We start from the raw sequence: 26,898 nt of genomic DNA, 5'->3' as shown, positions 1-26,898 counted from the left end.
ACGGAGTCTTGCAAGGGGTTGCTTATCTCTTGTTTCTCCTACTAACAGCTAATTTCTTATGATTACCCTCTCACTAGTCATATAACCTAATACCTCCATATTCTCACATCCTACCTCATAAACATCTCAGCCAACCCCCCAGGCCCCCTTCTTCCACTAGAAACTGTAAACCATTAAGCAAACCTATTGACTATATGGTAGAAGATAACCGGACTCATCATTTCTGATTATAGTGACAAAACTATAAATGTAAAAATAGAAGCTAACTGATATATGGCTGCACGTTGGGTACACTGAGTGCTGTAATATTGATTTCTTCCTTAATAGTGAGGTATAGATAACCTATAGGGACACTATAAGACAATAGGGCAGAAGCTATGATACTTCAGATAACACTGCAAGAGAGAAAGATACATAGACATCATGAAAAAATAAGGGAGGAAAGTGCCCCCAACAAACCAAGATACTACAACAATAGAATCCATAGATAGCACAATAGGTGAAATATCAGAGAAGGCATTCAGAATATACATAACTAAAATGATTTGGGAATTAAAGAACGACCTAAGTGAGCAGATAAAAGCAAAAACCGATCACTCCAACAAAGACATAAGAGACCAAATACAGGCAACCATCAATCACACCAACAAAGAGATAGGAGAGCAAATACAGAGGTTGCAAGATATTATTTCAAGAAAGAGAGAGAGATACTGAAAAAAAAAAAAAAAAAACCAAACAGAAATATTTGAAATGAAAGAAACAATAAGACAATTAAAAAACTCATCACCAACAGACTAGATCACTTCGAAGAGAGGACCTCCGATAATAAAGACAAAATATACAATCCTGAAAATAAAGCTGACCTCACAGTGAAGATGGTAAGAAACCATGAACAGAATATCCAAGAATTATGAGATACCATCAAAAGACCAAATTTAAGATTTATTGGAATAGAGAAAGGTTCAGAGATTCAAACCAAAGGAATGCACAATCTCTTCAATGAAATAATATCAGAAAATTTCCCAAGCATAAAGAATGAACTGGAAAATCAAATATAAGCAGCCTACAGGACATCAAATGTATAAAATCTACACAAAATGTATAAGATCTACAAATGTATAAGATCTACACAAAGACACATTATAATGAAAATGCCTAGCATACAGAATAAGAATAGATTTTTAAATGCTACAAGAAAGAAAAATCAGATTACCTATAAGGGAAGACCAATTTCGATCTCAGCAGATTTTTTTAACCCAGACTGTCAAAACCAGGAGATCCTGGAACAACATATACCAAGCTCTAAAAGATAATCGATGCCAACCAAGAATCTTATATCCAGAAAAATTAAGCTTCAAATTTGACAATGAAATAAAAACCTTCCATGATAAACAAAAGCTAAAAGAATTTACAGCAAGAAACTCTGCACTTCAGAACATTCTTGGCAAAATATTCCAGGAGGAGGAAATGAAAAACAATAATGAAAATCTGCAAAGGAAAGAACTACAGTAAAGGAAAAAACAACCAAAGGAGAAATCAAGTTAAGCTAAATACCAAAAATAACAAAAATGACTGGTGATACAAATCACGTCTCAATAATAAGCCTAAATGTTAATGGCCTAAACTCACAAATAAAAAGACATAGGCTGGTGGTAGATTGGATTATAAAAAAAAAAAGACCCAACAATATGCTGCCTTCAAGAGAATCATCTCATAGGAAAAGACACCCACAGACTGAAGGTGAAAGGTTGAGATAAAATGTACCATTCACGTGGCCTACGTAAACAAGCAGGGGTTTCCATCTTCAAAACAAATAAAGTAGACTTCAATTCAAAGTTAATCAAAAGGGATAAAGATGGACATTTCATACTGCTTAAGGGAACCATTAATCAACAAGACATAACAGTTATAAATATATATGCCCCAAATAATGGAGCATCTATATTCATCAATCAAACTCTTCTCAAGCTCAAGAGTCAAATAGACCACAACACAATAATTCTGGGTGACTTTCACACACTTCTTTCACCCACTGAATAGATCTTCCAAACAAAGCTAAAAAAAGAAACTATAGAAATCAATAATACAATCAATAACTTAGACTTAACTGACATATATAGAGTATATAATCCATCAATGAGCAAATACACTTTTTTTCTCAGCAGCATATGGATCCTTTTCTAAAATAGACCATATAGTATGCCACAAAGCAAATCTTAGTAAATAAAAAAGTAGAGATCGGCATTCTATCAGACCACAATGGAATGAAATTAGAAATCAATGATAAAATAAAAAATAAAAGATACTCCAACACCTGGAGACTAAATAATATGCTATTGAATGAACAATAGTTGCAAAAGATATCAAAGAGGAGATTAAAAAATTTTTAGAGGTAAATGAGGACACTGATACAACATATCAAAATCTCTGGGACACTATGAAGGCAGTTCTAAGAGGAAAGTTCATAGCATGGAGTTCATTCCTTCAAAGAAGAAAAAGTCAACAAATAAATGACCTAACATTACTTCTCAAAGCCCTAGGAAAAGAACAAATCAACCCCCAAAGCAGTAGAAGACAGGAAATAATTAAAGTCAGAGCTGAAATCAATGAAATTGAAACAAAAGAAACAATGGAAAACATTGACAAAACAAAAAGTTGGTTCTTTGAAAAAATAAATAAAATTGAAAAACCATTAGCCATGCTAACAAAAAGAGGGAGAATACTCAAAATTACTAACATCCGTGATGAAAAAGGAAATATTACAACTGACACTACAGAAATACAGAAGATAATTAGAAATTATTTTGAAAATTTGGACTCCAATAAAATAGAAAATATCAAAGGCATCGATATGCCCAAACTAGATTAGGATGATATACACGAATTAAACAGATCAATTTCAAACAAGGAAATAGAGGATGTTATCAGAAGCCTATCAACTAAGAAAAGCCCAGGACTGGATGGATACACAGCTGAGTTCTACAAGACCTTTAAAGAACTGACACTAATACTTCTCAAACTATTTCATGAAATAGAAAAAGAGGGAACACTTCTAAACACATTCTATGAGGCCAATATCACCCTGATTCCAAAACCAAAGACACATCAAAGAAAGAAAAATTCAGATCGATATCTCTAATGAATATAGATGCAAAAACTATCAACAAAATTCTGGCAAATTGAATACAAAAACATATCAAAAAGATAATGCACCATGATCAAGTAGGGTTCATCCTAGGGATGCAAGGTTGGTTCAACATACAGAAATTAATAAATGTAATTCATCACATCAATAGACTCAAAGATAAAAATCATATGATCATCTCAATAGATGCAGAGAAAGCATTTGATAAAATATAGCATCACTTCATATTCAAAATGCTATAAAAACTAGGGATATTAGGAACATACCTCAACATTGTAAAAGCTATTTATGCTAAGCTCCAGGCCAACATCATTCTAAATGGAGAAAAACTGAAAGCATTTCCTCTAAAAACTGGGAAAAGACAGGGTTGCCCTCTTTTACCACTTCTATTTAACATAGTTCTTGAAACTCTAGCCAGAGCAATCAGATAGAAAAAGTAATTAAAGAGATACAGATAGGAAAAGAAGAACTAAAATTATCACTATTTACAGACAATATGATTCTATACCTAGAAACCCAAAATATTTCACCAGAAATCTCCTAGAACTAATAAACGAATTCAGTAAAGTAGCTGGATATAAAATTAACACCCATAAATTAAAGGCATTTCTGTACATCAGTGACCAATCCTCAGAAAGAGAAACTAGGAAAACCACCCCATTTACAACAGCCTCAAAAAATAAAATACTTGGGAATAAACTTAATGAAAGAGGTGAAAGACTTTTACAATGAAAACTATAGCACACTAAAAAAGAAATTAAAGAAGCCCTTATAAGATAGAAAGATCTACATTCGATAGGCAGAATTAATATTGTCAAAATGACCATACTACCAAAAGCACTAAATCAGATTCAATGTAATCTCAATCAAAATCCCAATGATATTCCTCACAGAAATAGAAAAAGCAATCATGAAATTCATCTGCAAAAATAAGAGACCCAGAATACCCAATGCAATCCTTAGCAAGAGTGAAGCTGGTGGCATTATTATTCTAGACCTTAAACTATACTTCAGAGCAATAGTAAAAAAAAAAACAGCATGGTATTGGCACAAAAATAGTCCTATAGACCAATGGTACAGAACAAAGGACACAGAGACTAACCCATATAACTACAGTTATCTTATATTAGACAAAGATGCTGCCAGGCATGGTGGTGCACGCCTATAATTCCAGTGGCTCAGGAGGCTGATGCAGAAGGATTGCAAGTTCAAAGCCAGCCTCAGCAATTTAGCAAGGTGCTAAGCAACTCAGTGAGTCCCTGTCGCTAATAAAATACAAAATAGGGCTGGGAATGTGGCTCAAGTGCCCTGAGTTCAATCCCTGGTACCCTCCCCCTGCCAAAAAAAAGTGCCAAAAATGTACATTGGAGAAAAGATAGCCTCTTCAACAAATGGTGTTGTGAAAACTGGAAATCCACATGTAACAAAATGAAATCAAACCTCTATCTCTCACTATGCACAGTATTCAATTCAAAGTGAATCAAGGACCTAGGAATTAAACCAGAGACCTTGCGCCTAATATTAGAAAAAATAGGCCCAAATCTCCATCATGTCGGATTAGGCTCCAACTTCCTTAATAAGACTCCTATGGCGCAATAATTAAAACCAAGAATCAATAAATGAGATGGATTCAAACTAAAAAGCTTCTTCTCACAAAAGAAAATCAATGAGGTGAACAGAGAGCCTACAGAATGGGAGAAAATTTTTACCACAAGCACATCAAATAGAGCACTAATCTCTAAGATATAAAAAGCACTCAAAAACCTTAACACCAAAAAACCAAATAACCCAATCAATGAGCCAAGGAACTGAACAGACACTTTTCAGAAGATGATATACAATCAATCAACAAACATATGAAAAAATGTTCAACATCTCTAGCAATTAGAGAAATGAAAATCAAAACTACTCTAAGATTTCACCTCACTCCAGTCAGAATGTCAGTTATCAAGAATACAAACAACAATAAGTGTTGGTGAGAATGTGAGGGAAAAGGCACACTCATACTTTGCTGGTGGGACTGCAAACTGGTGCAGCCAATCTGGAAAGCAGTATGGAGATTCCTTGTAAAACTTGGAATGGAATCACCATTTGACCCAGCTATTCCATTCTTTGGCTTATACTCAAAGGACTTAAAAGCATATTACAGGGACACAGCCATATCAATGTTTATAGCAGCACAATTCATAATAGCTAAATTGTGGAACCAGGGCTGGGGTTGTGGCTCAGTGGTAGAGTGCTTGCCTAGTACGTGCAAGGACCTGGGTTCGATCCTCAGCACCACATAAAAATAAATAAATAACATAAAGATACTGTGTCCAACTACAATTAAAAATATTTTTTAAAAAATTGTGGAACCAACCCAGATGCTCTTCAGTAGCTGAACGGATAGGGAAACTTTGGTACATATATACAATGGACATTACTGAGAATTAAAAGAGAATAAAATCATGGCATTTGCAGGTAAATGGATAAAGTTGGAGAATATAAAGCTAAGTGAAGCAAACCAATCCCAAAAAGCCAAAGGCCAAATGTTTTCTTTGATATGAGGAGGCTGACTCATAATGGCAATGGAGGGGGAGCCTGGGAGGAATGGAGGAACTTTAGATAAGGCAAAGGGGAGGGAGGGGAAAGGAGGAGGCAAGGGGGTAGGAATGATGGTGGAATGAGTAGACATCTTACCCTAAGTACATGTATGAAGACACGAATGGTGTGAAATACTTTGTGTACAATCAGTGACTTGAAATATTGTGTTCTATATGTGTAATATGAAATGAATTGCATTCTGCCATCGTGTATGACAAATTAGAATAAATAAATAATAAAAAAGGAAAGAACAGCAGTGGAGGTGATCATGTAGACCTAAGAGATAGTGCAGAAGCACATTTCTTCTGCTTCCTCTGAACTGATTAGAAAAGCAATGATATAAAACTGTATGTATACCATCCTGCTGCCAGCAGCCAGCTGCCAGCAAACAGAAATGCAGCATGTCTGGCAGGGCAGAGCTGTCCAGGAGGAAAACACTGATGCCCTCCCAAACACAGCACACAGTGTTCACAGCAGCAAAACAGAAGCAGCCAAGGGCCCCTCCACCAGTGAATGGGAATGTGGTCTGTCCACACCACGGAATATGGTTCCACAACAGAAAGGAACAAAGACCAATGAGCCTGGAGAGAAGCATTACCTTAAGTGCAGCACCGAGGCTACAATGGGACTGCTTCCCTGCATGTGACACATTCAGGAGGCCCATCCACAGACACCAAAAGCAAAGCAGTGACTGCCCACACTGCGGGGAATGGAGGGTAGGGGCCAAAAGCAAGGGGCCTCTTTTTGAGAAGATGGAAATGTCCTAAAATTGACTGTGATGACTCACCCATCTCTGTGAAGATACAATAGGGCACGTAATATGGCTCAAGATGTGGCCAATGGCGGTTAAGAAGCACCTGCTGCTGGGAAGCCACACAGAGCCACTATCAGGACCCAAGCCCGTTGTACCCACAGCACTCATGGACAGTGCCACTGATTCTTTTTTTTAAATATATATTTATTTTTTAGTTGTAGATGGACACAATACCTTTATTTGTTTTTATGTGGTGCTGAGGATCGAACCCAGGGCCTCACGCTTGCTAGGTGAGCACGCTACCACTGAGCCACAACGCCAACCCTACTGATGCTTAAATACAAGCCTTAGAGATGAAATGTTGGCATTCTGTTACACAATGACTCTAACATTCCCACATAAAGAATGTCAGCTTGACAGTCTCTTTTTCACCTTCTCCATGGCAAAGGCTGTGCCCTTTTGTTAATCCAGTGGTGCCCAGCACAGCAGCTGGCTATCAGAGGTGCTCAATAAACCCCTTTTGAGTGACCAAACAGTGGATGAAGGAAGGGGCCCTCTTTCAGATATGAGAGATGCACAATGACCTTGCCCAGGGTGTGGATGTGGAATCAGGCACCAGAACTGGTTGCTGTGGCTCAGTGTGTACACCAACCAGGAGGCAGGCTTTTAAGCTGTCACAGGGAAAGGCTGGGTTATAAGAGCCAGTGATACATCTTAGGGGCCAGACACCCAAGAGGAGAAAGCTATGAAGAGCTAGAAGCAGGTGGAAGCACTTCCCGAACCAATCCTCCCTTAGTTTGAAGATTCATTCATTTAGCAAATAATTCTTGGCACCTGTCACACATCAGGCAATGTCTGGGGCTCTTGGCATATAGTGGTCCTGCCCCCCTCTGGCTCAGTGTGGAAAGAGAAGGCAGATTGTTGTGAATCCCACAAACAAGCCTATAATGACAAAGCTGGTGAAGAATGATGCAGGGAGCAAAGGGTGCAGTGGAAGAGCTGATAGGTGATGTAACTTAGACTAGGACCAAGGGGCAGGAGACCACAGGGGTGAGGACAAGGGTGTTGGCAGGTGAGGAAGTGCCTGCTGAGGGCAGAGGTAGGGTACATAAGCAATGGGGAAAGTGGCTAGGATGAAACAGTAGGGCTGGCAAGAAGCCTTTATGGGATCTTTATCCTAAGTTTAACCACTGAAAGGTTTTATGTACAGGGAAATTTGATGGAAAGGAATGTGGAGAGTGAGGAAGAAGTGGGGCAAGAGGGACCCATGTGGATAGTGGTGACATCTGCTGGCAGGGATAAGGAAGGACAAACTTGGGAGACAGTTCAGGTGTGAAGCTGCCACACTGGCTCTATCTGTGAGATCCAAGTTCAGGGGCAGGGGAGCAGCAGGGTGTATATAGTTTTGGAGGTCAGAGAGTGGAGGAAACCTGGCAGGTGTGGCCTATCTGTGGTATTTTCAACCACTGATGAAGAAGTGGACAAGCACACCCTTAGGAGCTAGGGTAGAATAACACAAAAAGGCAGACTGCAAAAAAGATCAGGAACGAGGCTGAGCTAGCAATAAGGACTGAGAAAGAGAGCTGGGAGAAAAATCAGAAAAATGGGCAGCTCCAGGAGCTTTGGGGCCAGCATGACTGATACTGCAGGGTGGGTGAGACCAGAGTTAGAAACTATCCATTGGACTCAGCTGCATAATATAAATAATTGCTGCATCCACTGTGAATGTGTCAGTCAAGTTGTGGAGGCACAGGCCAGACCCATGGGGACTGACAGGATGGCAGGGTGGGTAGCCCTGAGGAACTTACAGCACTGTGGGTCAGAGAGGGTGTCACATCAGAAACTGAGGAATGGGCCTCAGCCAATCCTGCTCTGACTGCGTCCCCAACTGGCCGACACTGTTGTTCAATGTGTGGCTTTACACAGCAGATATATTTTTAAAAGTTTACATATTCACATTTCCTTCAGTCATACATGCAGTTCAAATTTCTAAAAGCTGCTGGCAGGTTTTTTTGTGGGTCGAGGGGTACCAGGGATTGAGCTCAGGGGCACTCAACCACTGAGCCACATCCCCAGTCCTCTTTTGTATTTCATTTAGAGACAGGGTCTCACTGAGTTGCTTAGCACCTCACCATTGCTGCAGCTGGCTTGGAACTCGAAATCTTCCTGTCTTAGCCTCCCGAGCTGCTGGGATTATAGGCGTGTGCCACTGCACCTGGATGCTGGCAGTTTTCTTTTAATAATTCCAGATACCCAGGCAGTAACTTCCAACAACAAAATTCCTATACAGAGTATTTGTATTTTAAGAATTACAGCCAGGGGTGTGAATTCCAAATCCTTACTGCCCCTCTCCCCTTAATTCTTATTCCATATGGCTTACGATATTTGAAACCTGTTTAGTTTTTAAAAATTAAAACCAGACAGTTTCACAATGTTAAACGCTGCTAAGTTCTCACCGGGTCTCCTTTCAAATGAAGAGCTGATTAGGATCAGAGGTGTGCTTACTTCCTCTGTGGAAGAGGCCCCATGACTCCCCGTCTCCGACATGCCGTGGTCCCCACAAAGAACCAGCAAACTGGGTGAGAGAGTCTCTCTCTCCTGAAAGGCAAGGGGACCGGGTCAGCTGCCATCACACTGCAGAGCATGTGATCCTTCATCAATGGGCACTCCTCAGCAAACTGGATTTCTTTTTCCATGAGCCTAGAGCCAGACTGAAGGGTCCGAGTCAAGTGATGGCATGGGAGAAACACACTGGACCAAATGTAGCTCAGAGAGTGCAGGAAGGCTGTTTGTGGTCTCCCAAGCTAAGGATTTGTCATTACCACTTCCATGCCCCAGGCATGAGACTCCCAGTTTCCTCATCTGACAGTGGATGTATTACAGGACTGTTTGAGGATAAAACCCCAGCACCCAGAGAGAGCTTTGAGCCACGTGAGGAGATTCCATGGGCCTTTACTGCTCCTGTTGTGGCAGCCAGGCTCTGCTGGGCCTCTGCTGCTTCTCTGGCTGGCACCCACCTGCAGGCAAAGTGTCTACCCCTCTCTCCCTTTAATTCTCTGCTCACACTGTGCAGGTCTTCACAGAAGGCCATTTAAAACTATGGCAGGTCCTCAGAACAGGGGTGCCGCTCCCTCCGCCTGTGTTCTCCTTGGCACCAATTGCTTTTGAACATACTGGTTTCTTGGTTATTACCTTCTTATTTGCCTCTCCTGGACAGAATATGAGCTCCACTGCCAAAGAACAGTAAAATGGAAGGTGTTCAGGATTACTGGGAAGACTGAGCATAGCCAGGAGTGTGGCACTCACCTAAGTAGGTCTGTTCTCTGAAGATCAGCAATGCTAAACCCATCCCCATGCGATGAGCCCCAGAAGTCTCACCTTGGACAGCAGTGAGGTGTGAATCTTCATCAGGATGCTGTCCATTTCACTAAGCTTGCGCCCAATCAGGGGGCTGTTGGGCCCAGAAATGTGGCCAATGTGGTCCAGGCCCAGGTAGTGGAGGATTAGCATGTCCCAATCTCCTCTTTTTAATACTGTATCCAAATGCCTTGTGACGTTATCATCTACCTTTGAAGGGGAAATGTGCATGTAAATGGCTTGCCCAATTTTCCCTGCCAGGGAAAAAGCAGCCGCCATTTTAAAATCTAGGGGTTTATTTTACTTTAGGTCACAGGACTCATGGGAACTGAAAAGACAAAACACAAACCGAGACAAAACAAAAATCCTTATGTCATTAAAAATAAGTAAATGAACATTAATATTAGATTAAGTCTCACTGCTATTGTTTTTATTTCTCTAAGTTGTGGACAGGACATATCATACAGATAATTTAAATGGGCAAGGGCTGATATGACAAAAAATTTTTCTGTGGGATCACTGCTAGGCTTAACTAAAAGCTACCCAAAGGAGCAAGTTAAATTGTCCCCAAGTTGCCATGGGGTAACAAGGGCAACGGGCAGCTAAGACAGGACAGTACCCAGAGTTAGAGTAACCAGCAGTCCCATGAGAAGGCTATTCTTGGAAGGAAAGAGACAGCACTTATGGGCTCTTGTTTCTAAAACAAACACATGATGGAGAGATTAGCAGCTGAGCAGCTCCCGACCTTGCTGGTAGACTGCTCAGCCCTGACCCCTCAGCTAGCCCTTTCCCTCCCCCAATACATCTACTGCAGAGAGAAGTGTTCCTGTGCACAAGCATATACACTGTGGGAAGTGCATTACTGCTGGTAAGTAATGTGGTGCCTGCCCTGGTAGATGGGAAAGGGCACACCTTTGGAGAAGGTACCTGTGTGAGCAGGACCACAGATGCTCCCCAGCTGCGGCACACTGAAATCTGAGGCCATCTGATCCCAGCTGCCAAGATAGACATGCTGGTATACTGGTGCTCCTGCTCCTGGAGCCAACTTCTAGCACATGAGTCTAATCCTACTCTTCCTTTGCTGGAGTCTGCACCCTAGCATAGGCCAGGGCCCCTCAGGACCACCTGCAGAACCAAAAAGCTAGAGGATCCCTGGCAGTGGTGCTACATCTGTGCTGTACTGGTTGCTGCCTCCCTGTTCTGCCTGCTCAGGAAGCCCCCACTCACCCATCAGAGTCTGCCCTGACAGCTCATCTGCATGGTGCCCTTCCCCATCCTCAGTGGGTGTTCAGCTATTCTGTACATGGGTTCCGTAGACTTCTCCTCACACCCACACCTGGGTGCATGTCCCCAGTTGTGACTGATTACACGGATGAATGATGGTTGCAATTTCCCACACTACTCCATAAATTAATAAATGTCACATTCAAAATAACACTAGATGATGGTGGTGCCAGGCTCTATCTAGGACGGCATATTTCTCTTATTTTAAAAACTGACCTCTGTATAATCTGACACAAAAAATGAGGTTGTTCCATCATATTCCACAAAATGCTTTGGGAATAACTTAACCCATGTTTCATCTCCATAAAAGATCACTCTCTTCCCAGCTGCTTTTGCTTGTCTGATCACACTGTCTTCCAGTAGTGCAGGAGAATTGAGGTTCCTGATGACATCCACAAAGCCAGGGAGGCTCCCTGTCATCAATGCCTGTGGGAGAAAACACTTTACAGTTAGACTGCTGAATCCAAAGGCACAGCAACAGAGGCAAAAGACTACCTGACAAACCGACAGGTGAAATGTCTGCCCAATACTGGAGGCTGAGCCAACGTGAGGACAGCACCTGTGTGAAGCAGGGCAAGCACAAAGATACTGCTCAAAACCAGCCAACCCAACAATGCAGACCTGACTAAAACAAAGAGCATGGCACAGAGCAATTCCTTCCCTGATAAGACAATAAAGGAAGAGGCTAGGAAGAGTCAGACAACAGCAGTGGCCAGAGAAGCCATGCGTTAGTGAGTTGAGACACCTCATGTGGCTAAGTACGGTGTACTTAAGTCACAAACTTGAGTACCACTCCAAACTCGGACAATCCAGCAAGTCTAACTATCTCTGAATGATAAACAGGAGGAAAGCCACCTATACACATGACTCCTAGGAGCTCTCAAAGTGAGCAGGGCCCTTTGGCCACCTTCCCCAATGTTGTGTCATGTTTACTGGAAGGAGAAGGTGGGTGTGACATATTCTTGTATCTTTCTAATAATGCAGAATTGAGTCAACAACCACCCCCATTTTTTAGCATAGAACTTCAGGCCACAGTGATAGATCTCCATGGTTTGGAATTACACAACCACCCTCAACATCATCATCCAGGGACCTGTGGCACAGAAAATAGGAAAATGGACAATTCCAACAAGTGCAGGAATTCTGCCAAGACTTCTTCAATAGCAAATAGATGTGAATGTGTGTGCATGCATGTCAATGGAGATCAAGCTCGGAGCTTCACACATGCTGGGCTAGAGCCCTACTACTGAACTACACCTCTTACCGAAGAGAAATGTGAATTAACCAGACATCTGGAATGCCAGGGGGCTTAGCAAATACTCTCCCCCAAGAGCGATGGAAAACAGGCAAAAATATCAAAAACAACCATTCAAGAAGTTTGAAATTGACCAGAACTGTACAAACAACTGAGAAGCATGTATTCAAGAAAAACTACTGTACCTGTGGTTTCTCATAGGGCTGCTCCTGCCTCTTCCTATCCCAGTTCTGTGACATGGCAACCATGAAGAACCTGACCTAATGTGACTGTAGAAAAGCCCCATGCCCAAGAAGTTGTGCAATCAGGGAAGGCCAACGACACAAGCAAAAGCCCAGCCAGACATTTAAAATGGGGATCTAGAGCAAGAGACAGTTATAGCTGACATTTTTAAGCTCCACATATTTCTGGGAATCCAGAGTGGTAGCAAGAACCCCAGTCACCTGCTCCTTCTCCCTGAGTAGGGAGCCCTACTTAGAAAAACAGTGACAGAGCAGGCTTGACTGAACAGTGCCTGTGAGTTCCAACCTACAAAGAGGGTGGACACCATACTGCATGATGTGCTTGGAAAAAAATGATAAAAAATAACAAAACAAACAAAACCCTAACCACAATTAAGCAGAGACATCATTTGCTGCATACTCTGGGGGAGAAAGACTGTACAGACTAGCTCAAACAAATTCGTACAGAATAAGAGCAACAACTACCACTACTGCTCCCAGCATGGGGGTCAGAATTCAGATTTGAAGTAGGGTTGACTGGATATACGTTATCTGCTGAATCTCATCATATTGTATATACAAAAATATGTGTATGGCACTGTATGAAAATCATCTCAGCAAAGTTATTCTTTAAACTCTGAATGCAAATTCCATCCCCAAATCCTACTCTTATAGGCAACCAGGGACTTGAGGTGAGTGCCATTTCAGATTCTTTCCTATATGCAAACAATCTCAAATTCTAGAAACATATCATGAACCTCTTTCCCCAGGAAATATACCACTTTATTTAAAGACACTGTATTTAAACAGTTTCAAAGTGATCCAGTGTATGAATACACAACATATTTAACCAAGACCATCTTAATGAACATTTATTTTCCAATTTCCTGTGGAAGTGCCATTTGAGCTGAGGAACTGTAGAGGTGATATAGAGTTTTCTAGGAGAAAACAGAAAACTGCAAAGGCCCAGAGCAGAAAAGAACAGTGCACTTAAGGACCTGAGTCAGGCATGGCCAACATGAAGGAAAAGCATGGAAGGGGGTGAGCAGCTTGATACGGATGGGGACAAAGGGAGCAAAACCACACAGAGCCTTGAAAGTTGGAGCTCAGAGAGGACAGAGGCTAAGCCACTAGAAGGTTTTAAGAACGGCAGGAGTGTGATCTGACTGAGCCATACTTTGGGCAGAAGGAGGTGGGGGGAAACGTTTGTTGTCCTGGCTGGAAACCATGGCAGATGGACCACAGTGCTAACAGAGGAAATGATGGCCCAAGCTAGGGACACCCACCCACACCCACAATACCTCATAGCATATGTTCACCTCATTCCTTGTGAGGAACAGACACTACCAATCTTTTAATTTTTACAATGTGACAGACAGACCTGGTGTTATGGATTGTTTTTAATTTGCCTTGCTCTGATTACTAGTAAGGTTGAGAATTTTCTATGTTTACTGACCACTTCACATTCTTCCCTCATGGGTTTCTTTATGTCCTTCCCAGGTTTCCCCCGGATTGCCCATCCTGGATCTGATCCCACCTTACATATCATGGACTAACCACCTTATTTGTTTTGTCTACTGTAAATAATTTTTTCAGTTTATCATCTGTTAGCAAACTTTTTTGCCACATAAAAAGTGTCCTGCTTTCATACAGTCAAATCTACTCGCCCTCCCTTTGTGGCTTTTACAAAGCCATTCCTTGCTCTCACTCTAGTTTGAGTTCCCACTGATTAAGGATAGCTGGTTCTACTTGGTCATCCCTTGGCTGTGGAGAATGCAGCTGGCAGCTGGGTTGCAGTTGCAGCTCCAGGAAATCTGAAGGAGACATCCATCTGTCATTAATGGTGTTGCTGTGGCTTTAGGAGGAGTGGACTCTTGACTTCTCAGAACTAGGGAAAGCTATGCAAACACGCTTTAAAGAGAACTTACTTTGTTATTCTATTTTTCAGTACAGTTGTAGGACACCAGAGGCTCTAGAATCAGACAAATAGGGCCATTCTCAGTTCTGATGCTGTGATTTTACCTCCATGAGTCTCTACTCCCTCCTCTGGAAATGGAGCTGAGCACAGTACCTTTCTCACAGGACCAACTCATGGGGCTCATTTGAGGGGAAGCCAACATGCTGGTCTGGACAGAACCCAAAGCTTGCAGAGTACTTGCACATTTTCTCAAACTGGAGTCTCAATGACATTTTTATTAAAAGAATAAAGGAGAAAAGGTTCCTTCCACAGTTCTGACAGGGCTTAATCTCTGAAATAAAGACATCAGTGTCCCTGGTGAACAGGAACCTGACACCTTTCTTTTAGCTTCGACAGTATGTTCTGCTTTCAACAAAAGAGCAGCTTCTGAGACTGCTCCTGAGCATGGTGATGCAGATGCCCTCCCTCACCCATCACTCCATCACTGTCCCCCTTTTCAATTCCTTTCACATACTTATATTTTCTGTCTTTCCCATTAGAAAGTAAGCTTCATGAGGCTGTTGCTGTCTTGTTCTCCACTGAATCCTTCTAGTCTAGAACATGATGAGGTGTGTAGTAGCTGCTCAGTATCACTGAGTGAAAGACATACCACATCCCAAGGTGGCAGACAGCATGGGAAACTCACAGACAGAGTCATGGAATGATACAGCACTTACCTGCCTTCAGTCCAAACTTTTTCCATCAAGTGGACAGATTTACTGAACACCCACAAATACTGCCTCCAAGTCTTAAATCAAGTAGCAGCTCATTCTGATCCAGTCTTCGAACTCACATTATCAGACACAGATTTTATACCACACAGCATGCAGTACAGCCACACTCAATGCCTCAGTTTCTTCTGCCTCCACTCCCATACTCATTCTACCAGTCTCTGTTTGAATGTCATTTCCTCATACAAGCCCCATACCGACATTGGGTATCACATTCTATTCTTTTCCATCATGTGCTCATCACACTTTAACACTTTATAACTGCACATTTATTTTATGCTTATTTGTTGAATAGAATGTCTATGTATCTCTCCAGAGACTAAAAGCCCCAGGAAAGCAGAGATACTAACCCACCCCCAGCGTATCCCCATCACAATATCAACATATGATAATCTATAGATAAAAATTTCCTTGGGCTGGGGATGTGGCTCAAGCAGTAGCGTGCTCGCCTGGCATGCGTGCGGCCCGGGGTTCGATCCTCAGTACCACATACAAACAAAGATATTGTGTCCGCCGAAAACTAAAAAATAAATATTAAAATTCTCTCTCTCTCTCTTAAAAAAATAATTATTAAAAAAAATTTCCTGAGACAATCAATAGAGTTTTATGTTTTTATTTATCCATGATTCTTGGGTAAAGCACTAGGTACTTGAAAACCACTCTTACCAAGCTGAATGGGTTTACGTAGTAGAATTGTAAGGGCAGGTGATACAGTTTGATCTTATGTATTCTGCAATTTTGGGCAAGTCAAATAATTATCTGAGTTTGCCTTCTTATGCATAAAGTCAAGATTAGACTTGGCAACTCAAAACTTTCCTTGCAGGGTTGTAACTAACCCATTGGTGATTAAAGAGAGTAGGCTACAGAGAAGGATGTCTCTTGGGCTGGCCTGGTTGATCTGGCTTTAAATCCTTTTTACTTCCCATGATGCCTGAGCTCTGGCTACTTGACAAGGGACACAAATCACAGGTCTCAGCTCCACCCTGACTGTGAAGCATCGTTAATGTTCCATCACCCCAGTAAAACTGACAGCACCAAACTAATTTTCACTTAATGGAAACTGGGACTCCAAACAGAGGACTACAGAATCCCTGTAAGCCTTCAAAGGAGCCAAACCATGATTTACAAAAAAATCAAGTCAAGCTTACCTTGATTCGAGGCATAGTCACTGTGGGTGGCTTTGCTTCAGCCACAAAACTGTGAGATGCTCCTTTTTCCACAAGATAACTTGTGTAGGGCATATACTTCACACCCTTTGACCCAAACACAAAATCATCTCTCAAGGCGTCTATCAGCACAATGACAACTTTATTGAAGAGAGGAGGTGGCAGCTTGGTCCAGTTGGAACGGGCTCCTAAAAGCGTTTGAAAGAAAAAAGGGAAATTACAATTTAAACTTACCATTCAAGCGCCTTCAAAACCTTGCTTCTGTCTGCTTCTCCAGTATACAACCTGTCCTATCTGTGTATGGCAACCCAAAAGAAGGGCTGTTCTTGGTAGGCAGTGCTGGAGAGAAGAAGGTGTTGATAGTGAGTAAGCACAGGGAGCCCCAATAATAAGCAGTGGATTGCCCTTAGTATGGCAAGGAGTAACTGGGGCAGGGGAAGTCCCTACATTAAAGTCCCTGAGTGTCCCATTCAGGAACACTGACCTTGACCTAACGATGGGTGGCTTTGCAAACTGCATTTACATGGCCGGTGGCTGGTATTCTGTGGTCCTGGTCCAGAACCAGGGAGCTTTTACCTAGTGGGTACTGCTGTGTAGGTGAGGGACAGGAAGGGGCCTGATGCAGAAAGGCCTTAACTACCGTGGTCTAAAAACAAGGGGGGCCGGGCTTGGGATAAAACAGAAAACGTGAGGGATCAGCAGCAATGTGACCTATTCGGAAAAGTTTTGGGGGGGGGCCCTCTGGATGGGCAGAGGGAGGGATGGAGCCTGGGTACGCGGAGCTGACTGTGGTAATCCAAGGAAAGTGGCGGTAGGGTGCCAAAGTTGTAGGGCACTGAAAAAGGCACCAGGGCGGTAAAAGCGGTTTCTCGGGCTGGGGACCACAGGGGAAGAGAAGCCCCTCCCCCGGGAAACGTCGGGCTCAGGGGGAGCGTCCTCTGCAGGAAGCAGGGCCGGGGGACACTGGCGAAGGGATCCGTACCAGCAGCAGGCTCGGGCGCCGGGGGCTCTGCTCGGTGCTGGGTCCTGGAAGAGGAGCGAACGGGAGCCGGGAAGAATCCCCGCAGGAAGATCGCGACCCCAAGCACTTCAATCGCTACGCAGCTGGCAGCGAAGGCCCCGGAGCCCAACCGCATCGTGTCCACTCGTCGGGCTAGGGAACGGGCGGGACTCCACCGAAGTCTCGCCCAGCGACCGCCGCTCCCGTCCGCTAGCGGCTTCTGAGCAGGAACCGGCAGGCCTGACTGACAGGCGTCGCCCCAGCTTGGCGTCACGTCCGCCCGCGCGCCGGAAAACGCGAAAGGGGCGGGGCTCCCGAGTTCTGGGGCCGCTTTTCCCACGGGTCTCCGCCCTCAGCACCTGCCCCCAAGTCATTGTCCTCTGGCAACGTCCTCCCGAGCCCCAGCGGGTCCCGGTCCCTGGGAACGCACCAGCCCCGCCCCGCCCCCTGGCAACGCCCCCACAAGCACCACATCCTCCGCTAACGCCCCCGAGTCCGAGGTCCCCGGTAACGCCCCACGAGTCCCCGCCCATCCGGCAAAGCTCCCAGTCCCCGCCTCTGGCAACGCCCGGAGTTCCCCCGTAACGCCCCCGCGAATCCCCGCCCCCGGCAACGCCCCCCAAGCACCACACCCTCCGCTAACGCGCCCGAGTCCGAGGTCCCTGGTAACGCCCCCAAGTCCCCCTCTACCCGGCAGAGTTCCCAGTTCCCGCCTCTGGCAACTCCCGGAGTCCCGCCCCCGATATCCCCGGCCTCTGGCAACGCCCTCGGGAATCTGGCTTTAGCCGCGTGCGTGCTGCTTAGCGAGGGCCTCCCAAAGGCTGACAGGTGACTGCTCGGCCTGCACTTTTTTTGCCCTCGCATTCCTCAGTGCTGGCTGAGGCTGGCAGATGAAGGCCCGGTATTTCGCCTCAGAGGGAGTCTGAGGCCACGGAGCTCCATGGCACCCTGAAATTAGGTCAAAGCCAGTCATAGGCGACTACGCACCTGCCGCCCACGCCGAGGTGGTGCCTTGCTTTCTTCAGGCTCTGAAGCCTTCCCTCCACAAGTCACATGGAACAAAACCTCTTCTGTGGTTCTGCTCCGGGACACCAGGCCCAAGGCCAGCTTGAAGTGTGTCATGGCATTAAAGACGACGGTCCTGCGACAGGTATGTCGCCCTAGGCCATGAGCGCTGCAAGTAGCCTTCTACTTCTCCCCAGGTCGACCCAGCCGGGCGTGTTGGTGGTGACCACCACTGCGATGGCAGCTGAGTTTGTGTAGTTCTACGTGGACTGAAGGCACTGGTAGGCAGTAGAGCAAGTCCTATATTTTATTTGTTTTTGTACATAATGTTTACAACTCAGTGAATTTGGGGTAAGATACACTAAGAAACCATCACCACCATCAAGGCTGTAAATTCCTCCTCCAAGCTTTATGGCTTTTTTCTTTTTCTTCTTTTTTCTTTTCATTTTTGTGGAAAAAAAAAAAACCACATTGTGAGATCCACTTTTTTGGGCAGGGGGGTTACTGGGAATTGAACTCAGGGGCACTTGACCACTGAGCCACATCCCCAGCCCTATTTTGTATTTTATTTAGAGACAGGGTCTCTCTCAGTTGCTTAGTGCTTCATAGCTGCTGAGTCTGGCTTTGAACTCCTGATCCTCCTCCCTCAGCCTCCCAAGCCATTGGGATTACAGGACTGCGCTACCACGCCTGGCTGTAAGATCTACTCATTCAGTGCATTTTAAATATGCAATATTGCCATAGGCACTATGCTATATAGTAGTAGACCACAGAACTCACCTAGCATAATTGAAACTTTGTACCTTTTAATTTATTTCTTTTTAATTTTTCTTCCCATTTTTTCTTGTTACTATTATTGATTGGTACCCCCCTCTGCCCAGACATCTGTTGTTTTTGTATTGGATCCCCCACTTAGGAGCACAAGTATAGAAGTGTCTATCTGATTGGGTCCCCCACTTGTGTCCAGGAGCCTTTTGTCAAACAGGAAATTGACCTCATTAGAAGACCCTCTCCATGCTCCTTTGTTCTGGCCCTGCCCTTGACCTCCTCACTCATCACCTTGCCCTGGCTACCTAAGCTCTTCTACATTGACCCTAATCCCCTCTCTCAGAGGATACCCCAGCTACTGTTGGGAGTTGGGGCAGTGACTACTTACTTCAGGCTGACAAGGGGCATCATCAGAGTAACAGGGATATCCTTCTGAGGAAGTTCTAGGACAAGTGAGAAGCAGCAGGCCAATCCAGAGGCCAACACTGATGGTATATATCAGTGGGTCTGTTGATGGATCCATGGTAGAAGTCTGGAGGGATGGCCATTGGGACTCCATTTTATTGCCTTTACACGAAAGGAAACAAAGTGAATAAGCAAACAGATAATGTAAGGACCAAAAAGAAGAATAAGCACCAGGGCTGTAAGAGCCCAAGGAAAGGCAAAAAACATAAGGCAGCTTTTATGGCTTTGGATGATCTGTTGGACTGTGTCCCTTAAGCCCTTTTCTGAAAATATTTTCTGTTTTAGGGTAAGAGTGTTATCTCTTCCCAAATAGTAGAAGTGATCAACTTTAGAATCTTCCACTGGGATGCTTCAGGGAGTAATAGGGTGTCATTAGGAGAAACCCACCATTCTCTATGGTCTACTTGGTATCCCTACAGCCTGTTGAGCCTCTTCCATTGGGAGTTCAGAAGACAGAAAATAATTTTCCCATAGGAATGTGGCAATTGAAAAACCCTGTAAAGCAGGCTTTGCAGGGCTACATCTGCAGCCATATTTCCTTTAGCTATTATGTTCATAGTTATTATACAAACTCAATATGTTTTTACTTTTGTTAATTTTATTTTGTATTTTCCTTGTATTTTTTATAACTATCGTCTGTTAGTGCCTTGCAAAAGTACAATTTCTAATATAACGACCTGAGTTAATTTGAGATGATAGGACATTACCTACAGAACAGACAGAATGTAAGTCTAACTTCTAGTACTTTTACTGACCCCCAGATAAATGAAAGGGTAAATCACTATAAAGTTATAAACATTAAACTTAAAACCCAGTACTCCTACCTTAAGACTGGTGAAACTGGCCTAAACTTGTATACTAAATTTAAGGAAGTAAAAGGGCCAAGAAAAAATAGCCACGTCTTACAGTGGTGCAGCTGCCTCCTGGCTGTGGAGGAAGAGCCTCTTAGTGAGGGATGGAGCACCACTCAGGCCTGCACAGGGAGACAGCAGATGCATCAGTCACACCCTACTGCTTCACCTGGATCAGGTGAAGGCAGGCAAGGGAAATATTGATGCAAAAACCTTCAACAAATACAATAAACCAGCAACATATGAAGTGAATAATATGGGATTCATTCCAGGAATGCTAGGTTGGTTTAATAGTCAAATAAATTATAATACAAACCATGTCAAAAAAAATTAGTGAAACCACATGATCATCTCTAGATGCAGAAAACAAGTTTAACAAAATTTTACAAAGTAGGAAGAGAAATGATCATACTAAAACAGATAAAGGAAATATAAAACACTACATCATACTTAGTGAAGGAAGCATATACTCTTTTGTCCTAAGGCCAGGAACAAGGTAATGAATCCACTCTCACCACTTTTATTCATCATCGCACTGGGGGTGCTAGCAAGGGCATTCTGGCAACAGAAGTAAAAGTATTTATATTGAAAGGAACAAGCGTAATTATCTTTAAAGATCATATGATCTTGGCAGGTGAGGGGTGGCAGAAAGGATAGTTAGTGTAGGTAATGAATGAAGATGGAAGCTGATTAAAAAGGAATGAAATATTTTTTTGGTTGTAGATGGACACAATACCTTTATTTATTTTATTTGTTTATTTTTATGTGGTGCCAGGGATGAACATAGTGCCTTAGGCATGCTAGGCAAGCATTTTACCACTAAGCCACAACCTACCCAAAAGGGAATGAAATATTAATACCTCTAAAGTACTTCCTTTTCCCCCACCTGTTGCCAGGGTTACCTGTTGCCAGGGTTACTTGTTTCCAGAGAATTGTTCCTCCCTACAAAGAGTTGTTAATTAATGCCCCCTGGGATGCTTCCTTTCTGCCTGTACCCCTGTAAGGCTCCTTCCCCACCCGTGGATCATTCCACTCCACTTTTTGGGCCATCTAGGCACGATGGGGGATAGCATGAGAACAAAGGAAATCTGAAATGTATAAAAGGAGAAGGATACCCCCACTTCCTCAGATACCCAGTTCTGGGGCCCCTTCTCTTCAGAGAAGTGTTGCCACTGTCAATTTCTATATTAAATTTCTTTTTTCATACCAGGGATTGAACCCAGGGGCACTTAATCACCAGGCCACATCCCCAGTCCTTTTTTATGTTTTATTAGAGACAAGGGGTCACCAAGTTGCTGAGGCTGGCTTTGAACTCACGATCCTGCTGTCTCAACCTCCTGAGCTGTTAGGATTACATAGGCATGTGCCACCATGCCCAGCTTTCTATAGTCCACTTATATGGAAAAATGGGTGATAACATCTCCAAACTGCTTCCTGCTGAAAAGGAGCAAAGTTGGGGGAAGTAACCCAAAGTTCTTGTTCTCTATCAGGTGGGGTGTGGACAGTTAAGGGCATTCAGCATCAGAGCAGTCCTGAGGTACACAGTGGAAGATGGCAGGTGACTGGACAAGGCATTCATAGGGCAGGGATCATCCTAAGACAACAATAAAGACAGCAAAGCATTACTTTTTTTTTTTCAAATAATTAGCACAAAAAACAGTATTTCAGCCAGTCTCTGAAAACCATAAGGACAGGAACTCATAATCTTATCAATAAAAAACAGACCAAGTTCATCAATGTGGGAGATTAGGAAATTTGTAAGTCTATGAAATCAGGCTCAAATTAACTCAGGACAAATTTGTGATTCTTGTGATCATTATTATTAGGCACTCTCACTCAAGAACCCTTCCTTTGTAGCCTTCAGCTTTACTTACTTTTGGTAGGCCGGACACAAGTGTACATTTTACATTACATTAAAAAAAAGTTTTTCCTTTTAAATGTCCATATAGGAAACCCCAACCCATCCTGGCAAGCGGCACCACTGGTAAAGAAAAGCTAAAGGAGCCAGGATGCTTTGCACATGTACACAAGGGTGATCTCTGAGGAATCTCAGCTGACTGTAGGAGCAAATAGAAACAACGAGTCAGTTTGACCAACTTGGTCTTAAACACCTGGCAGTTTTGCTGAAAGCTCAGTCCTTGTCCTTGATGCCAATCCAATAACAAAGACACAGTTTTGAGAAAAAGGAAAAAGGTTTATTGCTTTGCTAGCAAAGGAGAAACACCAAGGAGTCCTGTCCCAGAGGCTGTGATTCTGCCCATCAGCAGGAACAGGGAACTTTTTAAGAGGTGACTCAAAGGCTATATTCCATGTGTTCTCTGTTGGAGCTGTAATTCACTTGTTAATTTTGGGGAGTTTCTGAGATCTTCTGGTATCATCCCCAAAGTTTGGATTACTTCTTTCCTATGGTGGGTGTGTACTCAGGGACCAATAACTCTGCCTAGGATGGGGAAGAAAGGTAATCATATTTTCCCTGAGATTAGGGTGGGAGAGAGATTAGGGAGAAGCAAGGAGAGAGGAAGAGAAAAAAACAAGACCATTTTAAAAATAAGTTGCAGTGTCAAGAGCAGTAAGAGTTGTATTCAAAGCATTAAGTGGACTCCTGTTACACTATCTCTATTCTATTCTATCCTGTAAATAAAACTTTTTTTCTATGGTTGCCTTGGTATTTCTCCTGTGTTCACTCTTCAAAACTGGGGATGAAGTAGGACAAACAAGGAAGGACACCAAGAAATAGGAGGTAGCAGGTTTATTGGCTGCAGTCAGATTCAAAGGTGTTTTTTTTTTTTTTTTTTTTTGTGTGTGTGTGTGTGTGCGTGCACGCTGAGGAATCAAATCCAGGTCTATGTGCATGCAAGCCAAGCACTCTACCAACTGAGCTATAGCCCTAGCCCCAAAGGGAGGCTTTTTGCCTCTACCAAATCACCCCTCTGAAATTCCGAGTTTAGAAAGTTTTAGAACTTTATATACCCAGTGTGTAAGGGGAGGGGCTCAGAGGCTCACAATCTGTAGAAGTTCACATAAAAGCAGCTTTTCCACTGTTCCGGGGACCCAATTCAGGCCAAGGACACTATTAAAAATCTATGTCTGGGAAAGGGAGAGTCCCTCTCCCCAGTCTTCCCACCAGCTAGCTCTGCAGGACCTGACTATAGTCCTTTGAGATGCAAACACCTCTGTGAAGGCTCCAGAGACCCTCAAAAATTCTGTTTAGCTTAGTTGTGGCAGGGATCTTCTGGGAGGGGGGGGGGGTCTCTGGCCTGCTTCAGGGATACAGGACTCAGCTGATTCTCATCACTGGTATCAATAATATGGGGCAGCGATGCTTGCCTGTAAACCCCAGCAGCTCTAGGGGCTAAGGCAGGAGGATCAGAAGTTCAAAGTCAGCCTCAGTAACTAAGCAAAGCCTTAAGCAACTTACCAAGACCCTGTCTCAAAAAATAAAATAAAATAAAAATAAAACGGGGTAGGGATGGGGCTCAGTGGTGAAGCACCTCTGGGTTCAATCCCTGGTACCCCCCCTCCCCCCAAAAAAAATCATTCAGAACTCACTAAAAATTATTAGAATAAACAGGTTCAGTGAAGTAACAAGATACAGGATCCATATAAAAAATTAGTTGTACTTCCATCATGGGCAATGAACAATCAAAAAATGAAATTAAGGGACCAATGGTACAGAATAGAGGACACAGAGACTAATCCACAAAGCTACAACTATCTTATATTTGATAAAGGAGCTAAAAGCATGCAATGGAGGAAGGATAGCATCTTCAACAAATGGTGTTGGGAAAACTGGAAATCCATATGCAACAAAATGAAACTGAATCCCCTCCTCTCGCCATGCACAAAAGTTAACTCAAAGTGGATCAAGGAGCTAGATATCAAATCAGAGACTCTGTGCCTGATAGAAGAAAAAGTTGGCTCCGATCTACATATTGTGGGGTCAGGCTCCAAATTCCTTAATAGGACACCCATAGCACAAAAGTTAATAACAAGAATCAACAAATGGGACTTACTTAAACTAAAAAGTTTTTTCTCAGCAAGAGAAACAATAAGAGAGGTAAATAGGGAGCCTACATCATGGGAACAAATTTTTACTCCTCACACTTCAGATAGAGCCCTAATATCCAGAATATACAAAGAACTCAAAAAATTAAACAATAAGAAAACAAATAACCCAATCAACAAATGGGCCAAAGACCTGAACAGACACTTCTCAGAGGAGGACATGCAATCAATCAACAAGTACATGAAAAAATGCTCACCATCTCTAGCAGTCAGAGAAATGCAAATCAAAACCACCCTAAGATACCATCTCACTCCAGTAAGATTGGCAGCCATTATGAAGTCAAACAACAAGTGCTGGCGAGGATGTGGGGAAAAGGGTACTCTTGTACATTGCTGGTGGGACTGCAAACTGGTGCGGCCAATTTGGAAAGCAGTATGGAGATTCCTGGGAAAGCTGGGAATGGAACCACCATTTGACCCAGCTATTGCCCTTCTCGGACTATTCCCTGAAGACCTTAAAAGAGCATACTACAGGGATACTGCTACATCGATGTTCATAGCAGCACAATTCACAATTGCTAGACTGTGGAACCAACCCAGATGCCCTTCAATAGATGAATGGATAAAAAAAATGTGGCATTTATACACCATGGAGTATTACGCAGCACTAAAAAATGACAAAATCATGGAATTTGCAGGGAAATGGATGGCACTAGAGCAGATTATGCTTAGTGAAGCTAGCCAATCCCTAAAAAACAAATACCAAATGTCTTCTTTGATATAATGAGAGCAACTAAGAACAGAGCAGGGAGGAAGAGCAGGAAGAAAAGATTAACATTAAACAGATACATGAGGTGGGAGGGAAAGGGAGAGAAAAGGGAAATTGCATGGTAATGGAGGGAGACCCTCATTGTTATACAAAATTACATATAAGAGGTTGTGAGGGGAATGGGAAAATAAACAAGGAGAGAAATGAATTACAGTAGATGGGGTAGAGAGAGAAGATGGGAGGGGAGGGGAGGGGGGATAGTAGAGGATAGGAAAGGTAGCAGAATACAACAGTTACTAATAGGGCATTATGTAAAAATGTGGATGTGTAACCGATGTGATTCTGCAATTTTTATTTGGGGTAAAATTGGGAGTTCATAACCAACTTGAATCTAATGCATGAAATATGATATGTCAAGAGCTTTGTAATGTTTTGAACAACCAATAAAAAAAGGGATCAATTCTATTTATATTACAGTAATATAAAAAATAATTAGGAATAAATTCAACAAAAAAAAATGTGAACTTGAACACTGAAACAATACAACACAGCTAGTGTTGGAAATGTGGTGGGCTGGTCCTGGATTCTCTCCTTGGCTCTGAGTAATGTGCCATTATAGGGGAAAGAAATGGATTACATTAGAGCTGGGTTTAAGGTGGGAGCTAAGGAAATGTGCCTTACTCTTCCCATTCTGGGAGAAAGGACTGAGGTACATAAAGAGAGGGACTATCAACCCACATACAACAGGACTTTATATCAGGCACCAAGGTCGTGTGTACCGACGGTGTTCAAGAGAGAAGCCTGGGATCCAGGGCTCTGAGGGAGACAGGGATTCCAATGTTTGAGGGCTCTGGGAAGATCAAGGCTTAGCTTCTGGATCTGTAGACTACAATCACTGGGGGTTGTAGGATAGGACTAGATAATTCCAACAGAGGAAGACAGTGGTGAGTCTTGGGCAAGGGCGCCAGCCTCACAGCGCCATCGACCCCACCCCTAACTCCCTTCTCCTCCTCTCAAGTACACTGTGACCCTCAAGCAGCATGTCCTGTCTTGAGGAGCCATGGTGGTGGCCCGGATCCAGAAACCCCAGTGCGTGACAGAAATCCAGAAGCGAAAGACAAAGTTCAAGTCCATTTCACAAACTAGAGATCTGATAGATGGCTGGCCCGAAATTGGCAATTTCTGGGCAAACAATGAGCAGACTTCGGAAATGCAACCGGCAAGAGGCTCCGGAGCATCGACTCCGTGACCTGCTAGAGCAGGATGTCCGCCCGTGGAACACGGTCCGCGGACACAGGCTAGTGGCAGAAAACACCTGCCTTGGAGAGGTGTCCAGAGGGGCCGTTATGATTCGTAACTGCGGTGTTTCAGGGCGCACCAGACAACGACCACACCCTCCGCAGCCACAGACCTCCGCCTCTGGGTGTGGACGCCGGCCACCTCGGGGACCGCCGCCATCCGCGAACAGTTTCTTCCCGCGGCGCCAGCGCACGGCGCAGAGGCTTGTGGGAAGTGTCTCTCACCGCGAGAGGCCGCCCACGCGAGACCCGGGAGCGCGGTCCAGTTTCCTCCTGCGCGT

The 26,898-nt window shown here is 43.5% G+C and overlaps 1 protein-coding gene and 1 long non-coding RNA gene across 8 annotated transcripts in view; both read right to left on the bottom strand.

Annotated features, from left to right (window-relative positions):
* Window positions 1-17,790, bottom strand: part of Pigg (phosphatidylinositol glycan anchor biosynthesis class G (EMM blood group)) — a 43,047-nt gene extending 25,257 nt beyond the window's left edge. For 2 of the 6 annotated variants that reach the window (XM_027940748.2, XM_027940756.2), the window contains exons 1-5: window positions 17,439-17,767; window positions 16,439-16,644; window positions 11,343-11,552; window positions 9,864-10,052; window positions 8,942-9,083 (exon numbers count right to left, since the gene is read on the bottom strand). In XM_027940748.2, the coding sequence (XP_027796549.2) occupies window positions 8,942-9,083; window positions 9,864-10,052; window positions 11,343-11,552; window positions 16,439-16,644; window positions 17,439-17,592 (901 nt within the window). In that variant the 5' untranslated portion in view covers window positions 17,593-17,767. Of the gene's footprint in view, window positions 1-8,941; window positions 9,084-9,549; window positions 9,624-9,863; window positions 10,053-11,342; window positions 11,553-16,438; window positions 16,645-17,438 lie in introns of those variants that run through there. The other 4 variants (XR_003583535.2, XR_011707924.1, XM_027940781.2 and 1 more) reach the window with 4 other exon arrangements.
* A 964-nt stretch (window positions 17,791-18,754) lies between these two features.
* On the bottom strand, window positions 18,755-26,798 carry LOC139706489 (uncharacterized). Of its 2 annotated transcripts, none has more exons than XR_011708109.1 (3): window positions 26,639-26,798; window positions 19,618-19,796; window positions 18,755-18,899 (listed from the first exon to the last, which is right to left on the bottom strand). It is a non-coding gene; the product is annotated as an uncharacterized lncRNA (long non-coding RNA). The 2 variants fall into 2 exon arrangements; XR_011708110.1 differs by lacking the exon at window positions 26,639-26,798 and adding an exon at window positions 20,601-20,669.
* Between the last annotated feature and the right edge of the window lie 100 nt (window positions 26,799-26,898).

This window comes from Marmota flaviventris, chromosome 7, assembly GCF_047511675.1.
Source record: "Marmota flaviventris isolate mMarFla1 chromosome 7, mMarFla1.hap1, whole genome shotgun sequence".
Classification (NCBI taxonomy): domain Eukaryota; kingdom Metazoa; phylum Chordata; class Mammalia; order Rodentia; family Sciuridae; genus Marmota; species Marmota flaviventris.
Note: the sequence above shows the minus strand (reverse complement) of the source record. Positions and strands in the feature narration are given on the sequence as shown.